At 35.6% G+C, this 19,114-nt stretch overlaps 2 protein-coding genes across 2 annotated transcripts; one reads left to right on the top strand and one right to left on the bottom strand.

Annotated features, from left to right (window-relative positions):
• Positions 1 to 11,762: 11,762 nt before the first annotated feature.
• On the top strand, positions 11,763 to 13,669 carry LOC128170896 (uncharacterized). The gene is made up of 4 exons (XM_052836653.1): positions 11,763 to 11,934; positions 12,210 to 12,313; positions 12,556 to 12,680; positions 13,137 to 13,669. The coding sequence occupies exons 1-4, from the start codon at positions 11,807 to 11,809 to the stop codon at positions 13,650 to 13,652; spliced, it is 873 nt and encodes a 290-aa protein (XP_052692613.1). The 5' UTR covers positions 11,763 to 11,806; the 3' UTR covers positions 13,653 to 13,669.
• Positions 13,670 to 13,787: 118 nt separating this feature from the next.
• On the bottom strand, positions 13,788 to 15,918 carry LOC128172905 (uncharacterized). The gene is made up of 3 exons (XM_052838641.1): positions 15,355 to 15,918; positions 14,743 to 14,919; positions 13,788 to 14,650 (listed from the first exon to the last, which is right to left on the bottom strand). Exons 1-3 carry the CDS (start codon positions 15,574 to 15,576, stop codon positions 14,153 to 14,155), a joined length of 897 nt encoding a protein of 298 aa, XP_052694601.1. The 5' UTR covers positions 15,577 to 15,918; the 3' UTR covers positions 13,788 to 14,152.
• Between the last annotated feature and the right edge of the window lie 3,196 nt (positions 15,919 to 19,114).

The following is a 19,114-nucleotide window of genomic DNA, read 5'->3' as shown; positions in this document are numbered from 1 at the left end:
TATATAATACAATTAATTAACAGCAGAAATTATTCATCACAGCGTATAAACCACATTTACATAATATTCAGTCATCATCATCACTCTCAGAGTCAGAGTCTGAACTATATTCCACATCCTCAATATCTTGAAGGTTTTGCGGACAAGGGTGTTCTGCATATCTGCTGAATTTTGCCCACAACACGTCAACAAAATCAAATGTTTTTGGTTTCAATACTCGCACTGCAGATCTGCGTCTTGGATTGCGAGCACATGCGACATTTTTCACTGATGATGCAGGTCTGTCGACGTTTTCATTCCAGTCAAGTATCGCTAGTCCAATTCTAAGATTATACATTTGTATTTGGAAATGAACTCTTTTATCCATATAGGCTAAACTACTGTTGTGAAAACTTTCAATATAATGTGTGTCACGGCAGAAAGCATACTTTACAGGATTTTTGTATATAAATGTAGACTTGACTGCCTTGGACAAAAATTGGGCTGCATTCTCATCGGTGATGATATATCTTGAAGGAACATATCCATTTTGTTGACATCCAGAGGTAGCATGATTAAGGGCCACACTCGTTTTCAAAGGGAGATAATTAGAAATTAATGAAAAATTTCGAGAAATTTTCAAAAATCTTCTTCTCAAGAACCAGAAAGCCAGGAATGCTGAAACTTGTGTGGAAGCATCCTCAGGTAGTGTAGATTTAAAGTTGTGAAATTCATGACCCCCGGGGGTAGGGTGGGGCCACAATGGGGGGTCGAAGTTTTACATAGGAATATATAGAGTAAATCTTTAAAACTCTTCTCCTCAGAAACTAATCAGCCAGGAAAGCTGAAACTTGTGTGGAAGCATCCTCAGGTAGTGTAGATTCAAAGTTGTGAAATTCATGATCCCTGGGGGTAGGGTGGGGCCACAATGGGGGGTCGAAGTTTTACATAGGAATATATAGAGTAAATCTTTAAAAATCTTCTTCTCAGAAACTAATCAGCCAGGAAAGCTGAAACTTGTGTGGAAGCATCCTCAGGTAGTGTAGATTCAAAGTTGTGAAATTCATAACCCCTGGGGGTAGGGTGGGGCCACAATGGGGGGTCGAAGTTTTACATAGGAATATATAGAGTAAATCTTTAAAAATCTTCTTCTCAGAAACTAATCAGCCAGGAAAGCTGGAACTTGTGTGGAAGCATCCTCAGGCAGTGTAGATTCAAAGTTGTAAAAATCATGACCCCCAGGGGTAGGGCGGGGCACAATGGGGGGTCGAAGTTTTACATAGGAATATATAGAGTAAATCTTTAAAAATCTTCTTCTCAGAAACTAATCAGCCAGGAAAGCTGAAACTTGTGTGGAAGCATTCTCAGGCAGTGTAGATTCAAAGTTGTGGAATTCATGACCCCTGGATGTAGGGTGGGGCCACAATGGGGGGTCGAAGTTTTACATAGGAATATATTGAGTAAATCTTTAAAAATCTTTTTCTCAGAAACTAATCAGCCAGGAAAGCTGATCCTCGTGCGGAAGCATCCTCAGGCAGTGTAGATTCAAAGTTGTGAAATTCATGGCCCCCGGGGGTAGGGTGGGGCTACAATGGGGGTCGAAGTATTACATAAGAATATATAGAGTAAATCTTTAAAAATCTTCTTCTCAGAAACTAATCAGCCAGGAAAGCTGAAACTTGTGTGGAAGCATCCTCAGGTAGTGTAAATTCAAAGTTGTGAAATTCATGATCCCTGGGGGTAGGGTGGGGCACAATGGGGGGTCGAAGTTTTACATAGGAATATATAGAGTAAATCTTTAAAAATCTTCTTCTCAGAAACTAATCAGCCAGGAAAGCTGAAACTTGTGTGGAAGCTTTCTCAGGTAGTGTAGATTCAAAGTTGTGGAATTCATGACCCCTGGATGTAGGGTGGGGCCACAATGGGGGGTCGAAGTTTTACATAGGAATATATAGAGTAAATCTTTAAAAATCTTCTTCTCAGAAACTAATCAGCCAGGAAAGCTGAGACTTGCGTGGAAGCAGCCTCAGGTAGTGTAGATTCAAAGTTGTGAAAATCATGACCCCCAGGGGTAGGATGGGGCCACAATGGGGGGGTCGAAGTTTTACATAGGAATATATAGAGTAAATCTTTAAAAATCTTCTTCTCAGAAACTAATCAGCCAGGAAAGCTGAAACTTGTGTGGAAGCATCCTCTGGTAGTGTAGATTCAAAGTTGTGAAAATCATGACCCCCAGGGGTAGGGTGGGGCCACAATGGGGGGGTCGAAGTTTTACATAGGAATATATAGAGTAAATCTCTGAAAATCTTTTTCTCAGAAACTAATCAGCCAGACGATTCTTTATAATTGTTAAGACTTTGGCTCCAGGACAATTCTTCGGCCTCACAAGAAGGTTCAGAGTTTGATGTAGCTTAATATCCCATATATAAACAATTGTAAAGGATCTTTTTGAGGACTGCAATACTCAACATGTGATATGACTATAAAATCATCCTGTTAGAAAAGGGACTAATGATTATAAACATAATAATATCCAGGGGGAAAAATGGATTTTATTTTTACAGGATCTACATATATTATTGTACATTGTCCAGATTGTTTGTATTATGACTTCATTAAGCTGATTTTATCATACCCATTGTTCTTCAGGTGAGCGATGTGGCCCATGGGCCTCTTGTTCCGTGTTTCATAAGTCATTGACTTTTGATCAAACATTGGGGGGTTCTTTAAGTTGCTAGCCTTGCCATTTTGGTTCCCGCCATTTAAAAACGCTCTCCTCTCTCCGGAGTAGGGAAAAGTCCACATGTGAACTGGCTAATTACCCAAAATGTTCAATAGTAACAGGTAGTGGTGGGGGGTTCAATATGTTAAGAGCCTCAATGTTCTTGTGATTTAAAGCATTAATTGATTTAGTCGAAACTAGTAAGTTGTTTTGAAAAATGCATCACTATATAAATAGTGCCTGTTTGGGAGGGTAACAGTTGAAATTGACACCCCGAGAAAACCATTGTCAACCGACGCGAAGCGGAGGTTGACAATGGTTTTCGAGGGGTGTCAATTTCAACTGTTATCCTCCCAAACAGGCACTATTTATTTTGTTATACTGAATGTCTTAATTTTTAAGAAAATTTTACTGCTTTTAAATAGGAATAACGTGAATTCTACAGCGAACCGTACGCGCATAATTTTCGCGCATGTAACATTTTTTAATGTTACCCGTTGCTAAGTGCGTTGCTAACGCTGAGGGTAATAGAAAATATTATTAACTGCGTCTTAACCAATCAGATTTCAGTATTTAACATGAGAGTATAACAATAGATTTTAACGCTTACTCATGCAAATTATTTACTTATTAATAGTTTACACATTATATGCTTTACCTACATGCAAGAATGTTTAAATATGAAATAATTATTTTGTTTTATGAATTGAAATTTAGGATGGCTAAGATTACCATTTTTGAGTTAGAGATAGTACGAAGCAGTATGCCAGCACCGATTTCTGTAAGCGTAATGGCCAAATTTTAAAAATTGGCCACGTTGGAAAGTTCAAATCAGTAATTGGGAAGGCGCTGATATGCTAAATTTTAATTTAGTTGCCACCTGCACAGACACAAGTAAAATCGGAATGACAAACGAGGAAAAACTTCTCACATCAGAGAGAGAATTTATCCCGAAGAACGGAAAAGTGGCAAAGGTCCGTAAAATTAAAGTTTTGGCAAAAGCAAACATTGACATCCCAGTTGAAATATTAGACAATGCAGAACAGCTTCTTCTTCTATCATCCCCAACTTAAAAAGGTAAAAGAGATACTAAATAACAATAGAACACAAAATCAACTGTACAGGGGCAGCTGTCAAAGGTTAACATTATATAAATAGTGCCTGTTTGGGAGGGTAACTGTTGAAATTGACACCCCGAGAAAACCATTGTCAACCGACGCGAATCGGAGGTTGACAATGGTTTTCTCGTGGTGTCAATTTCAACAGTTACCCTCCTAAACAGGCACTATTTTTTTTTTTATTGTACTGAATGTCTAAATTTTAAAGAAAATTTTAGTGCTTTTATACAGAAATAAAGTGAATTCTACGGAAAATCGTACGCGCATGTAACAATTCGTTGTGTTACCTGTTGCCAAGTGTGTTGCAAACGCTGAGGGTAATAGAACGGATTACCAACTGCGTCTAAACCAAGCAGATTTCAGTATTTAACATGAAAGTATAATAATACAAATTACTCGTTCTGTACAATAGATCCACCTACTTTGTTTAATTTATAGGGACATGGTCCGCAGCAATGTTAAGGCGTCATGGTGCTAAAATACGACTGGAAAACGATATTATTTGAATAAGCGCGAAAATACTTTGACCGGGTGTATTTCCTGAAATATTTGTTACATTTATTGACAACGATGTTAAACAATATATTTGATGTATTTTGGTGCCGTCCATCATCGTGACAGACGAATCTTAAAATTGCAAACGATCTATTTTAATCGCATCGGCGTAGGTGATTAATGATATTAAATCATAAATATTTAAAAGAAAAATCCGTTCTTATGTCATATACTATGAAGTTTATTAACTGGTCACACCTGCCATGTGTTCTTTGTCGTAATCGGGGAAAAAAACCGGAAAAGTCCGTAGACAATTAGGTGATTAAATTATGGTCTAACAATTAGCATGAAAAACACCAGTCAGCATGCATTTGCTTGCTGACAAGGTCGTTGTATCGAACATAGAACTTACTAAAAGATGATTTCAAACGAGACTTATGATAGTCCTGTTTTATAAACTTGTCAGTAGCTTCTCTTGCCTTAGAAACTGTTCATACTAAGAGCATGCCTTTGTGTATCGAATTAAATGAGAGACGAAAAACATAGCAGGCGATGAAGGTATACCGCTACATAAGTAAGGAAAGTTGACTATGGAAAATTTTAAGTCGTCGCGTTTAACGTAAAGTTAGGTTACCAGCAATGTCCAGTAACATTTCCAATAAAATATCTTGATAATATATTACTTTCAGTATGTTATTGTGTATAAAATATGCACAATATTATTTTGATTAAATTAAAAACTTACAGGGTTCATTTTCCCCGCCTGTTTCCTTTACATAGATGCTTATAAATGTATCTTGTTTTGTTTTGCGGGACTTGTAGTATTCAATTAGACATTCAGAGTGATAGAAGAGTTTTTTTTCTTTTCACGTCATTCCATACATGAGCAATTTGCTTTTCTTGGATTCAGTAGGTTCAATTTTCCAACTCCTTTCGAAATTGAGCTTGAAATGGGCTCTTCTTGCATGTACACTTTGTTTCATCAGCTTGAGGAATTTGTCAATTCTCTCAATTTTCTCCTCATGCATTTGTATTGTCTTTGTCAAAAAATCTTCATGTTTTTGGATAATTGCATGCAAATCATACTTTCTTTTTCTACATTTTGAGCTTGAAACGGGCTCTTCATCTGTGTCCATTACGAATGCTTGTCTGGTGCATGCCTTTGTTCCGTACTCATCATGATTGTCAATTGTAATTATGGAAAAAATAAATAACCCATGGTGAAAGGGTATAGAAAATGTGTTACCTGCAGTTGCATGGAAGGATAACCCTTGCGGTTATAGTAATCATAGTCCCCGTCAGGTGCATTAATAGGGCGTATGTGGGTGCCATCAATAAACCCGACTGCTCCAGAGATTCCACAAGAATTTTCCACTTCTTCTGCAATTTGTAACTGTTTCACCGTCGAGGGCCAACGGATAATCTACAAAAGAAATAAAAATGTTAATAGTTGCGTTGTTTTTTTTAATCATAAACACTCCGATCCCAAAGAAATAGCTTGAAAATGCTCACATTTTTCCATATACATGTATACTTGTATGTTAATTTGGTGTCATGTCATACTTTTGTAACGTAAATTATTTTCACAGTTCATTTTTGTATAACTTTACAGTTCTTTTATGAGAGAATCAGCCATTTGGGCATCTTTGATCCCTTGTGTTGTAGTTGTCTGGTAATGCGATTTGGCAAACTTTGCCTTCTAAGGAGCTGGGCCCTGCTCCCTCTTCGTAGTGAATCCTCTTCCTGGGCTTTGAAATGTCCCCGGATCAATGAACTTGTTGTTCTCTGTTAATTTTCCGATAAAAGAAAGTGTGCCATGGGTGGATACCTTTAAAGTGTCTAACAAATGTAACGAGATGGGAGAAATAATGACGGACCAGACCGGGATTCGAACCTGGGGCCCCCTGAATCACTAGTCAGGTGCTCTTCCAACTGGGCTGACCGTCAAACAGGCATTTGATGTACGACTTGACAACAACTACTACCGTTTCACTTTTTTGAAACCAAAGTGAAAGTAAGCAGTTTAAACAACAATTTGATAAATTTTGGATTTAGATCTAGTACGGGTAAAGAAAAAGTAGTTTTTGTAGTAATGGAGAGTTAGTAGAATGTGGTCCCCTCGTTTACATTTACATAACTTGATATTCCTAAATAATGCATCCCCAACACAATAAGTCATGTCGCGAGGGAATGCTCCGCTTCACGATTCCCTTGTTAGATTTATAGAATAACATTAAAAAATATTATATAGGATAAATATTATTCATAAATTTTATATAATGATTACTTAGATGATACATAACAGTATTCACGTGGATATTGCATTTTATTTGGATTATAAGTTTTTTCCCTTATTACAGGAAGAACATCCAATATTCTACAAATTTTCCATATATGCCCTACTAACTCGTGCAATTAGCAAGGAGGCCTCCGAAGCAACATCTTTGTCCTTTGATAGAAACACACTGTGCCACAAGGGAGATCCAGTTCCCGCAGTGCCTCCATGTGAAGCTTTTTAGATTCTTTCAATCTTCCAATTTTAGTTAGACACAACATTAAAAGTTTTGACTTACCAATATTACGTCACCATCTAGTAAGTACCAACCTTCTTGTAGTAATGTGCGCCGTTGCTAGTTGGCGCTGGCGGTAAATTTTCCCGCAATCACTAAAAGTTGATCTCGTGTTTCGCTTGGGTTTTTTCCCGGTCTGATAATGATTAAACAACGATGAAAACTAAGGTTAAAATACGAAAGTAATGGTGTGAAACTAAAGTCAGGAGTTCAAATATGACGTAAATGATTTTTGTAGAAAGCACATGGTAAGAAAATGACAACTTAACGATTGTAAGTGACAAAAGATGTGTCAAGACCTGAAATCGACAAAAAAAAGAAGCAAATTTTACGGTCATTGGGTCTTCCGTTTCCAACGGTGGACCCTATTGTTTTTGTTAGGTTTCTTTTTCTCTATTTTTCACTATTATTATTCTTTTTTTCTTAACATTTTTCTTAAAACTCAAATATGCTACAATGGATTTTTATAAATTCACGAGTAATACAAAATATCATGGTCTTTTATCATGTACATTTTGTTGATGACGTCACTTCCGGTCGGCCGTTATATTCGTTTTTCTTTTTGTAAAAAGTGATCTTGTCCTCCCTTTTTCGCAAAAACGATTAAAGATAGAAAATTGAAAGTTTCAGGAATGATAGATTTTTGAATGTCTAGGGCCGATCAGGTAAAACTACGATCGTCCGTCACTTCCGGTCCGCTTAAACAGCGGCATTCTCGACAAATTAAGCGTCAAAGTTCTGAAGCGAGAGTCTGAGTAGCTCAGTCGATAGAGTCGTGGACATGGCCCAGGTGACCCGGGTTCAAGCCCCGAATGCCGGAATTTTTTTTAAGTTCTTCCGTTTTCAACGGAAGACCTTGTACTGATTCTGATGGTAATTCTTTTTAAGGTCTTCCGTTTCCAACGGAAGACCTTATTGTTTTCGTACTGTTTATTATTTTTTTTTTCCAAATTTTGTGCACGCGATTTCTCGAAAACTACTCAACCGATCTGAACAATTTTTTCACAGATGATGGGAAATTATCTGAATTTTATATGTTTTTGAATTTTTTGTCGTCATCACTTCCAGTCCGGATTTACGGTCGATTTTGTAATTTTTTACGACCAATTTTGTGCAGAGTTGATCTCAGAAACTATAAGAGATATGACTTTGAAATTTTCAGGATAGGTAGAGCATGGTTTGAAGTTGTGCACTATTTAGTTTTGCACCAGTGGCGCTATTCCTTGGAGCTCGCTTAGGCACAAAAATGGGGTACAGATTTCGAATCAAAATTTCCATATGTTTTGATCAGTATCTTTTTATCAGTTGATATTTTGACAAGACATATAGAACAAAAGTAGTAGAGAATCAAAAGTTCTATCCAATAAAATCAACAAAAAGGGGCTGGCCCCTTTAATTAGGGACCAAGAGACTTGTAAATTCTATTACGAATAACTTGAAAACGATAAATATTTTGTTATGCATTATAAAAATCAAAATTGTTGATCTCTACATTATCGGTTTGAAAGAGTCATCGTCAGGCCCATGTCTGACGTAATTAGGGTTTTTATTCTTTATCTTCAAATTTTTTATTTTTTTTTTTTGGGGGGGGGGGGGGTAATTTTGAAATTGTATCGATATCTCATGGTATCATTTTATCTAAAAAAAAAAAATCGGACGGAAGACCTACTCGTTACTCGTAACGAGGTCGTATCTAGTTATTTTTTTTTTCTTCTAGACGTTTTTTAAAACTCAAATATCTTGCTTGTTTGTTGTCCTATAAAGTTCAAATTTGCAGAGCTTATTGGTAGTTACTATTTCTCAATATCTGTGGAAAATCGTTGATATCGACACTTCCGGTACCGAGTTATTCCCCTTTTTCCCCAAAATATAGGCATTCTTGTGCACGCAAAGGCTCCGAAACCGCTCACAGCCTGTGTTACAAAGTCACATATCTTCAAAATAGAGAGTTTGAACGTTGTCCTCCGAGTTTTGTTTTTACAATTTTCCTCCTTTAAAGTTTCAAAAAATAATTTGAATTTGTGTTTCAAAAAATGCTGATTTTTTGTTGTGTTTTTGTTATGTAGGTCTTTAGTTTAAATTTTCTCTAAACACATATAGAACAAAATATGTGCAAAATGTCAAGGGCTTTCACTTGACACCATTGAAAAAGGGCTGGCCCCTTAAATTAGGGGTCTAGAGCCCTTAAAAGTCTTCGCTTTATAACTCTAAAATGGTTAATATTTCGCTATAGCTGTCGATAGAAAAGTTGTTCATTATTGTGTTATCAATGTCGTTACAAAACTATTTTGTACCGGTAATGCGTATTATGAGTGTAAAAAGCTTGTCTTGTTAACATGTACCTGTATTCATTTGGCAAGTAAGCGAATCGTCTTCGTGCGAAAAACGTACATATATTAACAGCTGAAAGTGTTCCAGCATATACGGGATGCTTTGATTCATTTGAAAAAGTGTCTAAAAAGTATACGTGTACATGTTTTTCTTACAGCCTTTTTTTTTGGAGTAACCTCTGTTTAGGTCCTATAGTGGACAACCGTTAAGAAAAACAAAAACGAGAAAATATAAACGTTCTTTTTCTTATCTAGTGAGATACATAAACTAGATTTAAAAAAAAATAACTTCCATGAAATAGATTTGAGTCATTTTACTGCAAGCATTTCAAATCGACCTAAATTCTTAGTTGTGTGCGTCATTACATAACCCATCTCGCCCGCGGCCGATAAAAATGGATCGCCAAGGTCGCGGCTGGACTACCTAGCGGTCAGCGGTTATCTAATACACAAGAATCGCGTCTGTCATATGTGATTTTACTTAGCAGCAAACACAAGAATCGTACACAATGACATTAAAGCTTACTCTTCTTAATTTGAATTTAACGATAGAATAAGAAATCGTTCTGTTTAATCATAAACTCGAACTGAAGCAGTATCAGACAGTTAGATCAACTGTGGGATTAAAGGGGGAAAAAACTTATATTAATTAGAGTTTATTCATCATACTGCAAACATTGTAAATCTTCCTGGGTTCTGAGCTTTTTATGTGTGTTTTAACTTTACGTAAGTTATCCGATCCCTCATCCGCGGCCGAGGAAATCGGTCGCGGCTGCACTACCTAGAGGTCAGCGGTTATCTAATAACAAGATATATATACAAGAACTGTTTCAATTTTATGTTCTTTTTGTTCACCTTCAATTTATTGAATGAAACATTAGAATGTGAATTGAGAAGCCCCTCTAAAAATTGATAAAAGCGATATTGTTCCAAATCAGAAACATCATCAGACAATAGTGAATTTGTAATTCTAAAATGTTCTAAAAACTATACATGTACTAATAATGTTATAGATAAACAACGAAAAACCACAAAGATTAAACCTTCAAATGATCACCCTTAGAACATAGCCAAGGAGATCCCGCGCGAGTGGACAAGTGATCCGCGGTAGCTCGTGTTCTTCTGCATGTACTTTATCACACGTGCATGTTTATTGATATTTTGTACGATTCCAACTATTTGTTTATTCGAGATTTTGACCGGTACATGTAAGATTGACTTGTGTTTCAATTTAAGATTTTTTTTATTTACCCACGAATATTTCCGCTAAATACTGCTGAGAGGTTTTATAGATATCGTAGAAAGTAGTTGACGTCTTCATAAGGTTGCACATAAAATGAGAGAGAGGGAGAGAGAGAGAGAGCGCGCTCAAAATTGGAAGCATTATTTAGCCGAATTAAGAAAATGAAACAGTCTCCAAGCGTTCAAGGCAGGATTAAAAAATCAAATATCAAATTAACACATGCGGTAGAGGCAATTGCAACTTCTCTGGCCTTTCTGGCAAGTTTGGAAAAACACCTCGAATGTATTAACATCACCGGATGTTAGAATATTATACAAAATGGAGTCGCTTCCCATTAAAATAAGTATCGGCAAGAAGTTTTGTATGTCGTTTCTGTGTTATATTTTAGTGTATATTGATACCTTTAATGAAGTATAGCTCACATCTCAACAGATCATAAAATGTGTTGTAATTATATCAAGTTTTAAAAAAAGGGGGGTCGTCATGGACGCCTAGGTAATACATTCGAAGTGTTTTTCCGAGCTTGCCAGAAAGGCCCGAGAAGTTGTGATTGGCGGTAGAGGCTGACACGATAGAATTGAGGGATTTAGTGATTATTTTTAGAATGTTCACATGTGTTTTTAAACAAGATTTGTTTAGATTTTATCGGTTTCATGATCACAGTGCAAGGGATTTTTTTTTTTCAAAATGTGGCGAAGACCCATTTTTGGCGACTACTTAACATGTGTACATTTTTCTCCTCAATGTATGTCACCTTCCCACCCGTGTGTTTATTCGTTCAGTCTATGCTAAGTCAAATGAATCCGCTCCACGTGCGACCGAAAATCTCGTGTCGCGTCAGCGCTCATAGCCTAAAATATTGCCCCCGGGCTGCAGATCAGCAATTGATAAATAATTGAGTAACATTTGGAAGGATGCTTTCAATGCAGCGGTCAATTGTTAAACAAGAAGTGTTTAAATATTCGATGTCAATCAACCTCACATTAAAGGTGCGATATCGTAATCTGAGGATGTGGCTAAAAAATTAACCTGTTGAACACGCTAAACTTCTATAGTTATGAACAGAATAAAATATATATTATCAGAGACTTAAATAACTTAATAAGTTATTTATGTCTCTGGTTTTATAAGTTAACAGTTTTAAGTCAAATATTAAATAAAATTTGTTCTCAGGATTAGAAGTAATGATATACGACTACATTAAGCAATAAAGTCGGTCGATCGTCATTAAATCATCAGAGTACTGCAAGTGTCGACAGTTTCTTATTTCTTTGAAATAATTGTAGTGCAGACTATAAGGGCGACTTCACTTGGAACAATCGTACGAACTAAAGTTACTCGCGTAACAAATGAACAGCATTTGTATCAACAATAGTGACATCATTTCACCTTTGACCTTAACCCGCGATGAACACTCGATAGCCCCTTGTACTCCTATGGTAAAGCGAAATACAAAGATGGCGGAGAAGGGTGCAACGTGAGTGCAGAGATGTTTTATTTCGTTGTTTATAACGTTATGTGACTTCATTTAAATCTTAAATGAATATTATTATGTTTATTGTCGTTTGATCCTTGTATATAATAATCAGAATAAATTCAAACTTAAAATTTTTTTTTTTACTTACAAATATCTTGCTCAAATTTGTCGTTAGGTCCGCGCTATATACTGCATGTGCTGTAGAAACTTTTTTTGCATGTCTATATGCATGTATATATGAAAAATTGTTCTAATTTACTAATTACTAATTTTAGAGTTAAAATCAAAGTGAGGCAGAAAAATAGCGAAGGAGAGTTGCAAGAAATGACTTGCGAGATGAATGAAGAATTGGCTATTTTCTTGAATAGCCCAAATGGGGGTAATGTTTTTTATTGAAGCTAAAAAGATATATAAACGAATGTTGCTCATTGTTTCTCATATTAATAATTATCCATTCTTGTTATATCATGTATATGAACTCTGTATTTAGTATACGGTTTGTGCAGAGTTCTTTCCGCTATGTATGCTTGTTTTATTTACCATTGGTGTATTTATAGTAACATATATTCTTTTAGATACATTCTGTGACACTGTTTTTATTTTAATATTGATGTTATTCAGATCCAGAGACTAAAGAATCAATTGTTAAAATGATTTTTGATACCCAAGCCCCCCAAGTGGAACAAGGTCCTGAAACTCCTGACAGTGTCCTACATACAGCGGAAACAGAAGATAGTGATCAAAAGGTACAATTTGGTCTCTTTAACATTGATGATGGAGACAAAATTCTGAACTGTTATGCCCCCAAACTCATAGAGATATATCTTTTGGAATCATCTGAGTCCGATTCTGGGTCTTATCCATCATCATGCTTGGCTTCAACAAGATGTTTCACCTCATCTTTATTCACTCCATCTCCTCCTTATCTGTGTACAGAGAATAATTTAATTCAAGTGGGCCCTAAAACATTTCTTACCCCAGAAGAGTTTCAATCAAATATTATCCTGAAATTGAAATTGAATGACTACAATGAAAATGTAAAGAAGAAAAAGAGAAAAGTTAGGAAGAAATCTAAATGATGATGAGTTTAAAGGCAAAGAATGTGTTTAACAGATTAAAGTAGAAAAACAGTTCTCTTTACTGAGCATAACAAAAATTAAACATAATAAAGGAAAATCTAATCTAAAAAAAACTCTTTTTAGGTTCACATATGGAGTGAAACTGAAGAAAAGCAGCTAATTGCACTACGAACAGAAATGGATGATGCCTTCTACAAAAACAAAAATCATGAAACATTATGGCAAAAGATTTTTGAGAATATGAATTCGGCCGGAATTAAAGTCACCAAGCAGCAGATCATGAATAAGTGGAGAAATCTGAAAAGAAAATATAAAGAAACCATTGACCTAAACAAGAAAACTGGTAATGAGAAGCATGAATTCAAGTACCAAAATGAATTTGATAATTTGTTTGGACACAAGGCATCAACGAAAGCAGCAGTGTCATTTGACAGTGGTGTAAATGCAGAAGAAAGGAAGAAGAAAAGAGAGATTGATAAGAAAGCAACACGACCCAAAAAGCGTTCTGCAGAAAATCTGCTAATGAAAATGGAAAATATGAACAAGGAAATGAGAGAACAGATGGAGCGGCATCAGGAGGAAAAGCTCAGACGCTTTGACAGATTGCTTGACATCATTGAAAAACAGGGTCAAAAATGATATTTTTAAAGTTGACATGTCTTCCACTCGACACATTTTGGTTTCCTTTTTTTTTTTTTTGAAGAAATACAGTTAGTAAAAAAGAATTCTTTATTTAGAAACCATTTTGTATATGAAGTTTAATAGGCTTTTTTGTTGAGTTTATGACCATAAAAACAATGAATAACGTCATAATGTGCCCAAATTTATCTGGAAGTGAGAAATGAAACAGATAAATTGACTATTTGATTTTAACAGAAATGGCTACTTTCTATTATTTACAATGAATGACGGCTGTACTTTTGGGGAAGTAAAAGGATCGGTTTTTTATTTTGTTTGACTAATAGAAATGTCATTATGATTGTTTTTGTTTGTTGTTGTTTATATCTTGATTTTGTTAAGTTTGATGCTCTTAAGAAAGATATTGATTTTTCACCAATTAAAGAAAGTCATTTTGTAGTTTTGATGTTTTATTCCAGTATATTACAATGGTTTTCTTGATATTATCAGATAAAAAGTAATCATGGTAGTCCCTGAACAAGTTGTTGCCTCCTCTGTATTCCATCTCTTCCATCGGGGTACACATTTGGATAATTATTAGGGTTGCCATTGTTCGGATCAATTGTCAGGAAATCCTCGACACCATCGTGATGCAATATACATCCAGATACAATTGTCTTGATTATCTCCTCTAAGTCATGTACAGTTATTTCTTGTAGGCGCCGAAACCTTTGCTTTAAATGACCAATAGCCCTCTCTACAACTTGGCGTGCAGATGACAAAACTCGATTAAACCTTCTTTGATTTATGTTCAAACGGCCATTATCTTTAAATGGAGTGATCAACCAGACCTTTAAGGGATATGCGCTGTCTGCAATTATGTACTTATTCACATCAAAGTACTGTCCAGCAGTTGCATTGTTAAAGAGACTTGAATTGCGTAGTACACGAGCGTCATGAGTTGATCCTGGCCAGCCTGTGTATATGTCCCGTAACATTAAATCAGAATCTACTACTACCTGTAATTTATAAAGTACATGTATAATTACATATAAGTACATGCATGGAATATTTTAATGAGGTAATAAATTGCACATGTTTCTATTAATACCTGGAGTTGTATGGAAGGGTAATGTTTTCTGTTAAAATAGTCATTATCTCCACCAATACAAGAAGACAATCTTATGTGGGTCCCATCCAGGGCACCAATTATGTCTGGAAGTCCACATAGAAGCTGAAAGTCTTGTGCAATACTATGTTGCTCAAGAAAATTGGGCCACTGTATGATCTAAAATAGTGTGATAAATGTCTGAATAAGTGTGCAAAAAATATTAAAAATTTCACCAAAAATGAAACATCAAAAATATTCTCTATAATTGCATTGTACACTAAGCGTTTAGCAATAAAGCAACCCCCCCCCCCCCCCCCCCCGTTTCTACAATAATTGCACATACTCGTAATGGCCATGGGGAATGCATTTGAGGTGCCGATGAGTATGAGGCGCCGTTTTAATATTTTTGAGGTATTTTCTGATATCAAAAAATAAATATTTATCAATAATTCGAATTATTGATATCAAAAAATAATTCTTGATATCAAAAAATCATTCTTGATATCAAAAAATCATTTTCTGATATCAGAAAATACCTCAAAAATATTAAAACGGCGCCCCATAGATGAGATCACATAATTAGGCTAATACAGTGATATAGAGTAAAAATACCTTTGATAAGTTTTCATTGAATGCGCCATTCACTCTTTTCAACACAACATGCACCGTGGACTGTCCTATGCCAAAGTAGTGTCCAATTTCACGCATTGTCACTTTATTAGACATGTAACACATGAAAATAAGAAGTTGCTTTGATGGGGGGATCCCTTCGATGCCACCGCCGTGCTTTGAAGTAAGGCATGCCCCAATCTTTGTTAGGATTTCCTCGAACATTTCTTTACTTATTCGTTAATGGTATCGAAAGTTATCTGTCGAAAATAATGGAATGATATTTTCAACGTATCCGGTTATTCGTGGTGACACAGATTTTGTGTTTTGGAGGATAAAAGCTCCTGTTTGAAATAGAAAGTTCATATATTCGTAAGAAAAATCATCCTCCCTGTCATCCAGTAAACTTTCGAAAACGTAAAGGCATAGCATTTTATTTTCCGCCATCTTGACATAAACGCGCGTATTTACTATCTTTGTTCAGTTGGATTTTTGCAAATTAGGTTAAATTTAGACATATGACGTCAGTTGACCCCAACTTGACCGTGTACACTAGTTCCAAGTGAAGTCGCCCTAATATAGCGACTTTTCTGCCTCCCAAAAATGTATGCATTTAATTGCGAGATATTTGTTCTTGGGGATTTTACTTATTGTTATATGCACATTGATAAAAAAAATCATTGAAGCTGTGTAATATGAGGTTGTAATGCAGATTAAAACTCAGCTGAATATTTTATTTTTAATCTAGCTTGTCAAAATGGGAGATTGTTAACTTGTAGCTTGTTAACTCTGAAAAAGTCTAGAACAGAAGAAATAAAGTCTTAATTTATAGCTTTCGCTACATCTTCTTATTTAAGTGTACGCGTACATAAAGCTATTTAAGAATTTTTTTTTACTGTATAAAAAAGTGTTTTTTTTCCTAACCTTAAATTTAAATCTATAGAAATTCAATATCTACATGTAACATCTCAATAGCTTTGATAGCTTATTACCGCTTGGAAATCATTTAGTGATGCAAATTGACAAATGCCTATGAAAAAACATTATTGGACCCCAAGGGTTTCTTATCCTTTCCGACGATGATGAGAAGAACTCAAATGTGCATACAAATCATACATTTACATGTATATTTATATGAGATTTGATAGAAATAATTAAAAATATAGGTCTTTTTGTGCCGCACAAAACGGGCGAAAAAGATTTTTAAACCCCACGAAAATAAATTCAGGGGGGGGGGGGGTAAATAAAAATACCTTGTCCGTCCGTACGTCGTGTCCGGTCTATATCTTTCTGATGGAGAAACATTGGAAGTGTTCTTACTTCATACAAATAATACTCATTACCTGACGAAGCGTCATGACCTAAACCCAAGGTCATTTGTCAAAGTAAAGGTCACTGGCAGGAAAAGTGCAAAATTTGTTTCCGGTCCACTTTGGAATTTCTTACTTCACACAGAGATTGCTTATGACCTGAGAGTGTGTAATGATTTGTTCCTAAGTCATTTAAGGAGAAACATTGGGAGTTTCTATTTCATGTAAAGATTCCTGATGACCGATGATGTGTCATGAACTTGACCCACGGTCAGTTGCGCAAGTTCAAAGTCATATTAAACATGTGTCATATCTTGTATTAATGGAAATGAGTAAAAGCTAGAGTTTGTCATAAAAATTACTTGTGACCTGTAAATATTCCCTGCCTTGTCTGACTCACTACTTAAAGAAAACGAACCATCCATTATTCTCTAATAGAGAAATACGTGAGTAATGACTTCTTTCTTAGCGGGGATATCATTTGTGAGCTTGCTAACAGTACCTTTTAGATGGTCCAGTGGGAGCAATGCCCCCTTTCTCTCAACCAAAGTTTCCCTTAAGTTAACGCTTAGAAGTTGATTTTTGGGTCATTTCCCCCACCGCCACATCCACACTTATATTATAATTAAATTAATTATATACATGTACATAAATGATGTACTTTTTAAAGTTATCCTAAACTTGAAGTAAGTTAAACGAAGAACTTGCCTGGTATGAAAATAATACTTTGAAATTGAGTCTCGTTTTCGATTTCTTGAACTTACTATTATCATATTGATAATCCAGTATAATTAAAAACCATTTCCCTTTTCCTTACACTCGCCAGGTTCTGATAGACCTGTATCAATAACAGACTATACCCACTTGACCTCCACATTTGCATACAAATTAAATAAACACCTACTTAGCAAAGATATGCCTTTATCTGTTTAATGAGTAGTGCAATACTCAATCTAGAGGTTACATAGAAAACAGGTATGAATAACAATTTTTGGGTCTCCATTTGAAGAGTTCCAATCAATTTTCTAAAGCTCTAATTCGTAAGAAGAAATTGTCATGTAAAGATGACCTTTTATCAATACAGGGTCTGTCAGGCTCTGACAAGTGTCAGGAGAAGGAGGTATTTTAATCAGACTGATGGACAATCCTTTCGCGACATGAAGTTGCGACGGAAGACCTACTCGTTGCTTTGCAACGAGCTCGGCTCTAGTTTTTACTATTTTCCGCTTAGATCTACGATTTTATCATTGAGGTGATAAGTTTAATCTAATCTATTCAAAAATCGGCCGGAAGACCCACTCGTTGCTCGCAACGAGATCGTGTCTAGTTTTTTTTAAATAATTTGATCTTTTCTAAGCTTAAAACAATATTAAGGTTATAAGTAATTGCTCGGATAATAATGTTAAATTGATTTTCAATCCGGTAGGGTCAAACGAACAAGAACGATAACTTTAATGTTCTGAAATGCGAGGAAAATTGTGTGTACTTCGCCGATTATTCCGGTTCAGTAAGTTTTCCTGTTGTTATCTTTAAAAAAAATCAGAAATAAAGACCGACCATTCTGTGAATTCCAAAACTCTTGCACTTGCAGAACGATATGTCTTTGTCGAAGTATCTTGAAACTGAAAGTTAAATAAGTCCGAATCAAAGCCACAGGAAGAACTTCAAGAAGACTCTGAAGAGGCCCAGGCCAGTTATGTGTAGCTTACACCTTTATCATAAAAAATTGATATGTGCTCTGCAAATTTAAAATAAAATATAAAATGTAATTTATCAAATTAAATGCTTAAGTTAAAGATATGAATAAATTTAATGCATATGTGAAATGTTAAATTGAAATGTCTTTGTCAAGTAAACTGTATTTGCAGACCACTTTTTAAAAATATTTTTTTAAAAGGAATTTATTGAGGAAAATCAGCTAACACCTGAAAGTCCTGTACTCTTTGGTGAGTCGGATGCTGTTTTCAGTGATTCATCAGAAGGTGAACTTTCTCAAGTCAATTTTTAAAGGTTATAGAAAAAAGGCCAAATTTTCATATCAAAATGTCTCAAATCAGACAAGTGAATTCCAACTATCACCGAATGAATTCGCTCGTGCGCATCGAGATCGTCTGTTGATCGAGAGACATACGTTTGCAACTGTACAGGATGAAGTTAATACAAAAAGTTTAAAATCTTAAATGGTAGGTTGTTGGCTGCTCTTATCGGTTTCCCTGATGAGGTGGGTATTTTTTGGATCTAAAATGTCGATAAGAATAGTACTTCTCCTATGAACGGGAAACATCTGGGAAGTTTGTTTTACATAAGTGAGAGCAGTCTAAAAGTGAGTGGGTTTGTTAAGATTATATAGGGGAATTTAATAGTGTTGTTCAACCTGAAGAGAGTAAACTCGGGATGCAAGTATTTTTGTTTACCTTAATTTTAGCATTCGTCGGAAGTCTGGGTCCTTAAAG

This window comes from Crassostrea angulata, chromosome 2, assembly GCF_025612915.1.
Source record: "Crassostrea angulata isolate pt1a10 chromosome 2, ASM2561291v2, whole genome shotgun sequence".
Lineage (NCBI taxonomy): Eukaryota > Metazoa > Mollusca > Bivalvia > Ostreida > Ostreidae > Magallana > Magallana angulata.
The sequence above is the reverse complement of the archived record's forward strand: the minus strand, read 5'-3'. Positions and strand labels throughout refer to the sequence as shown.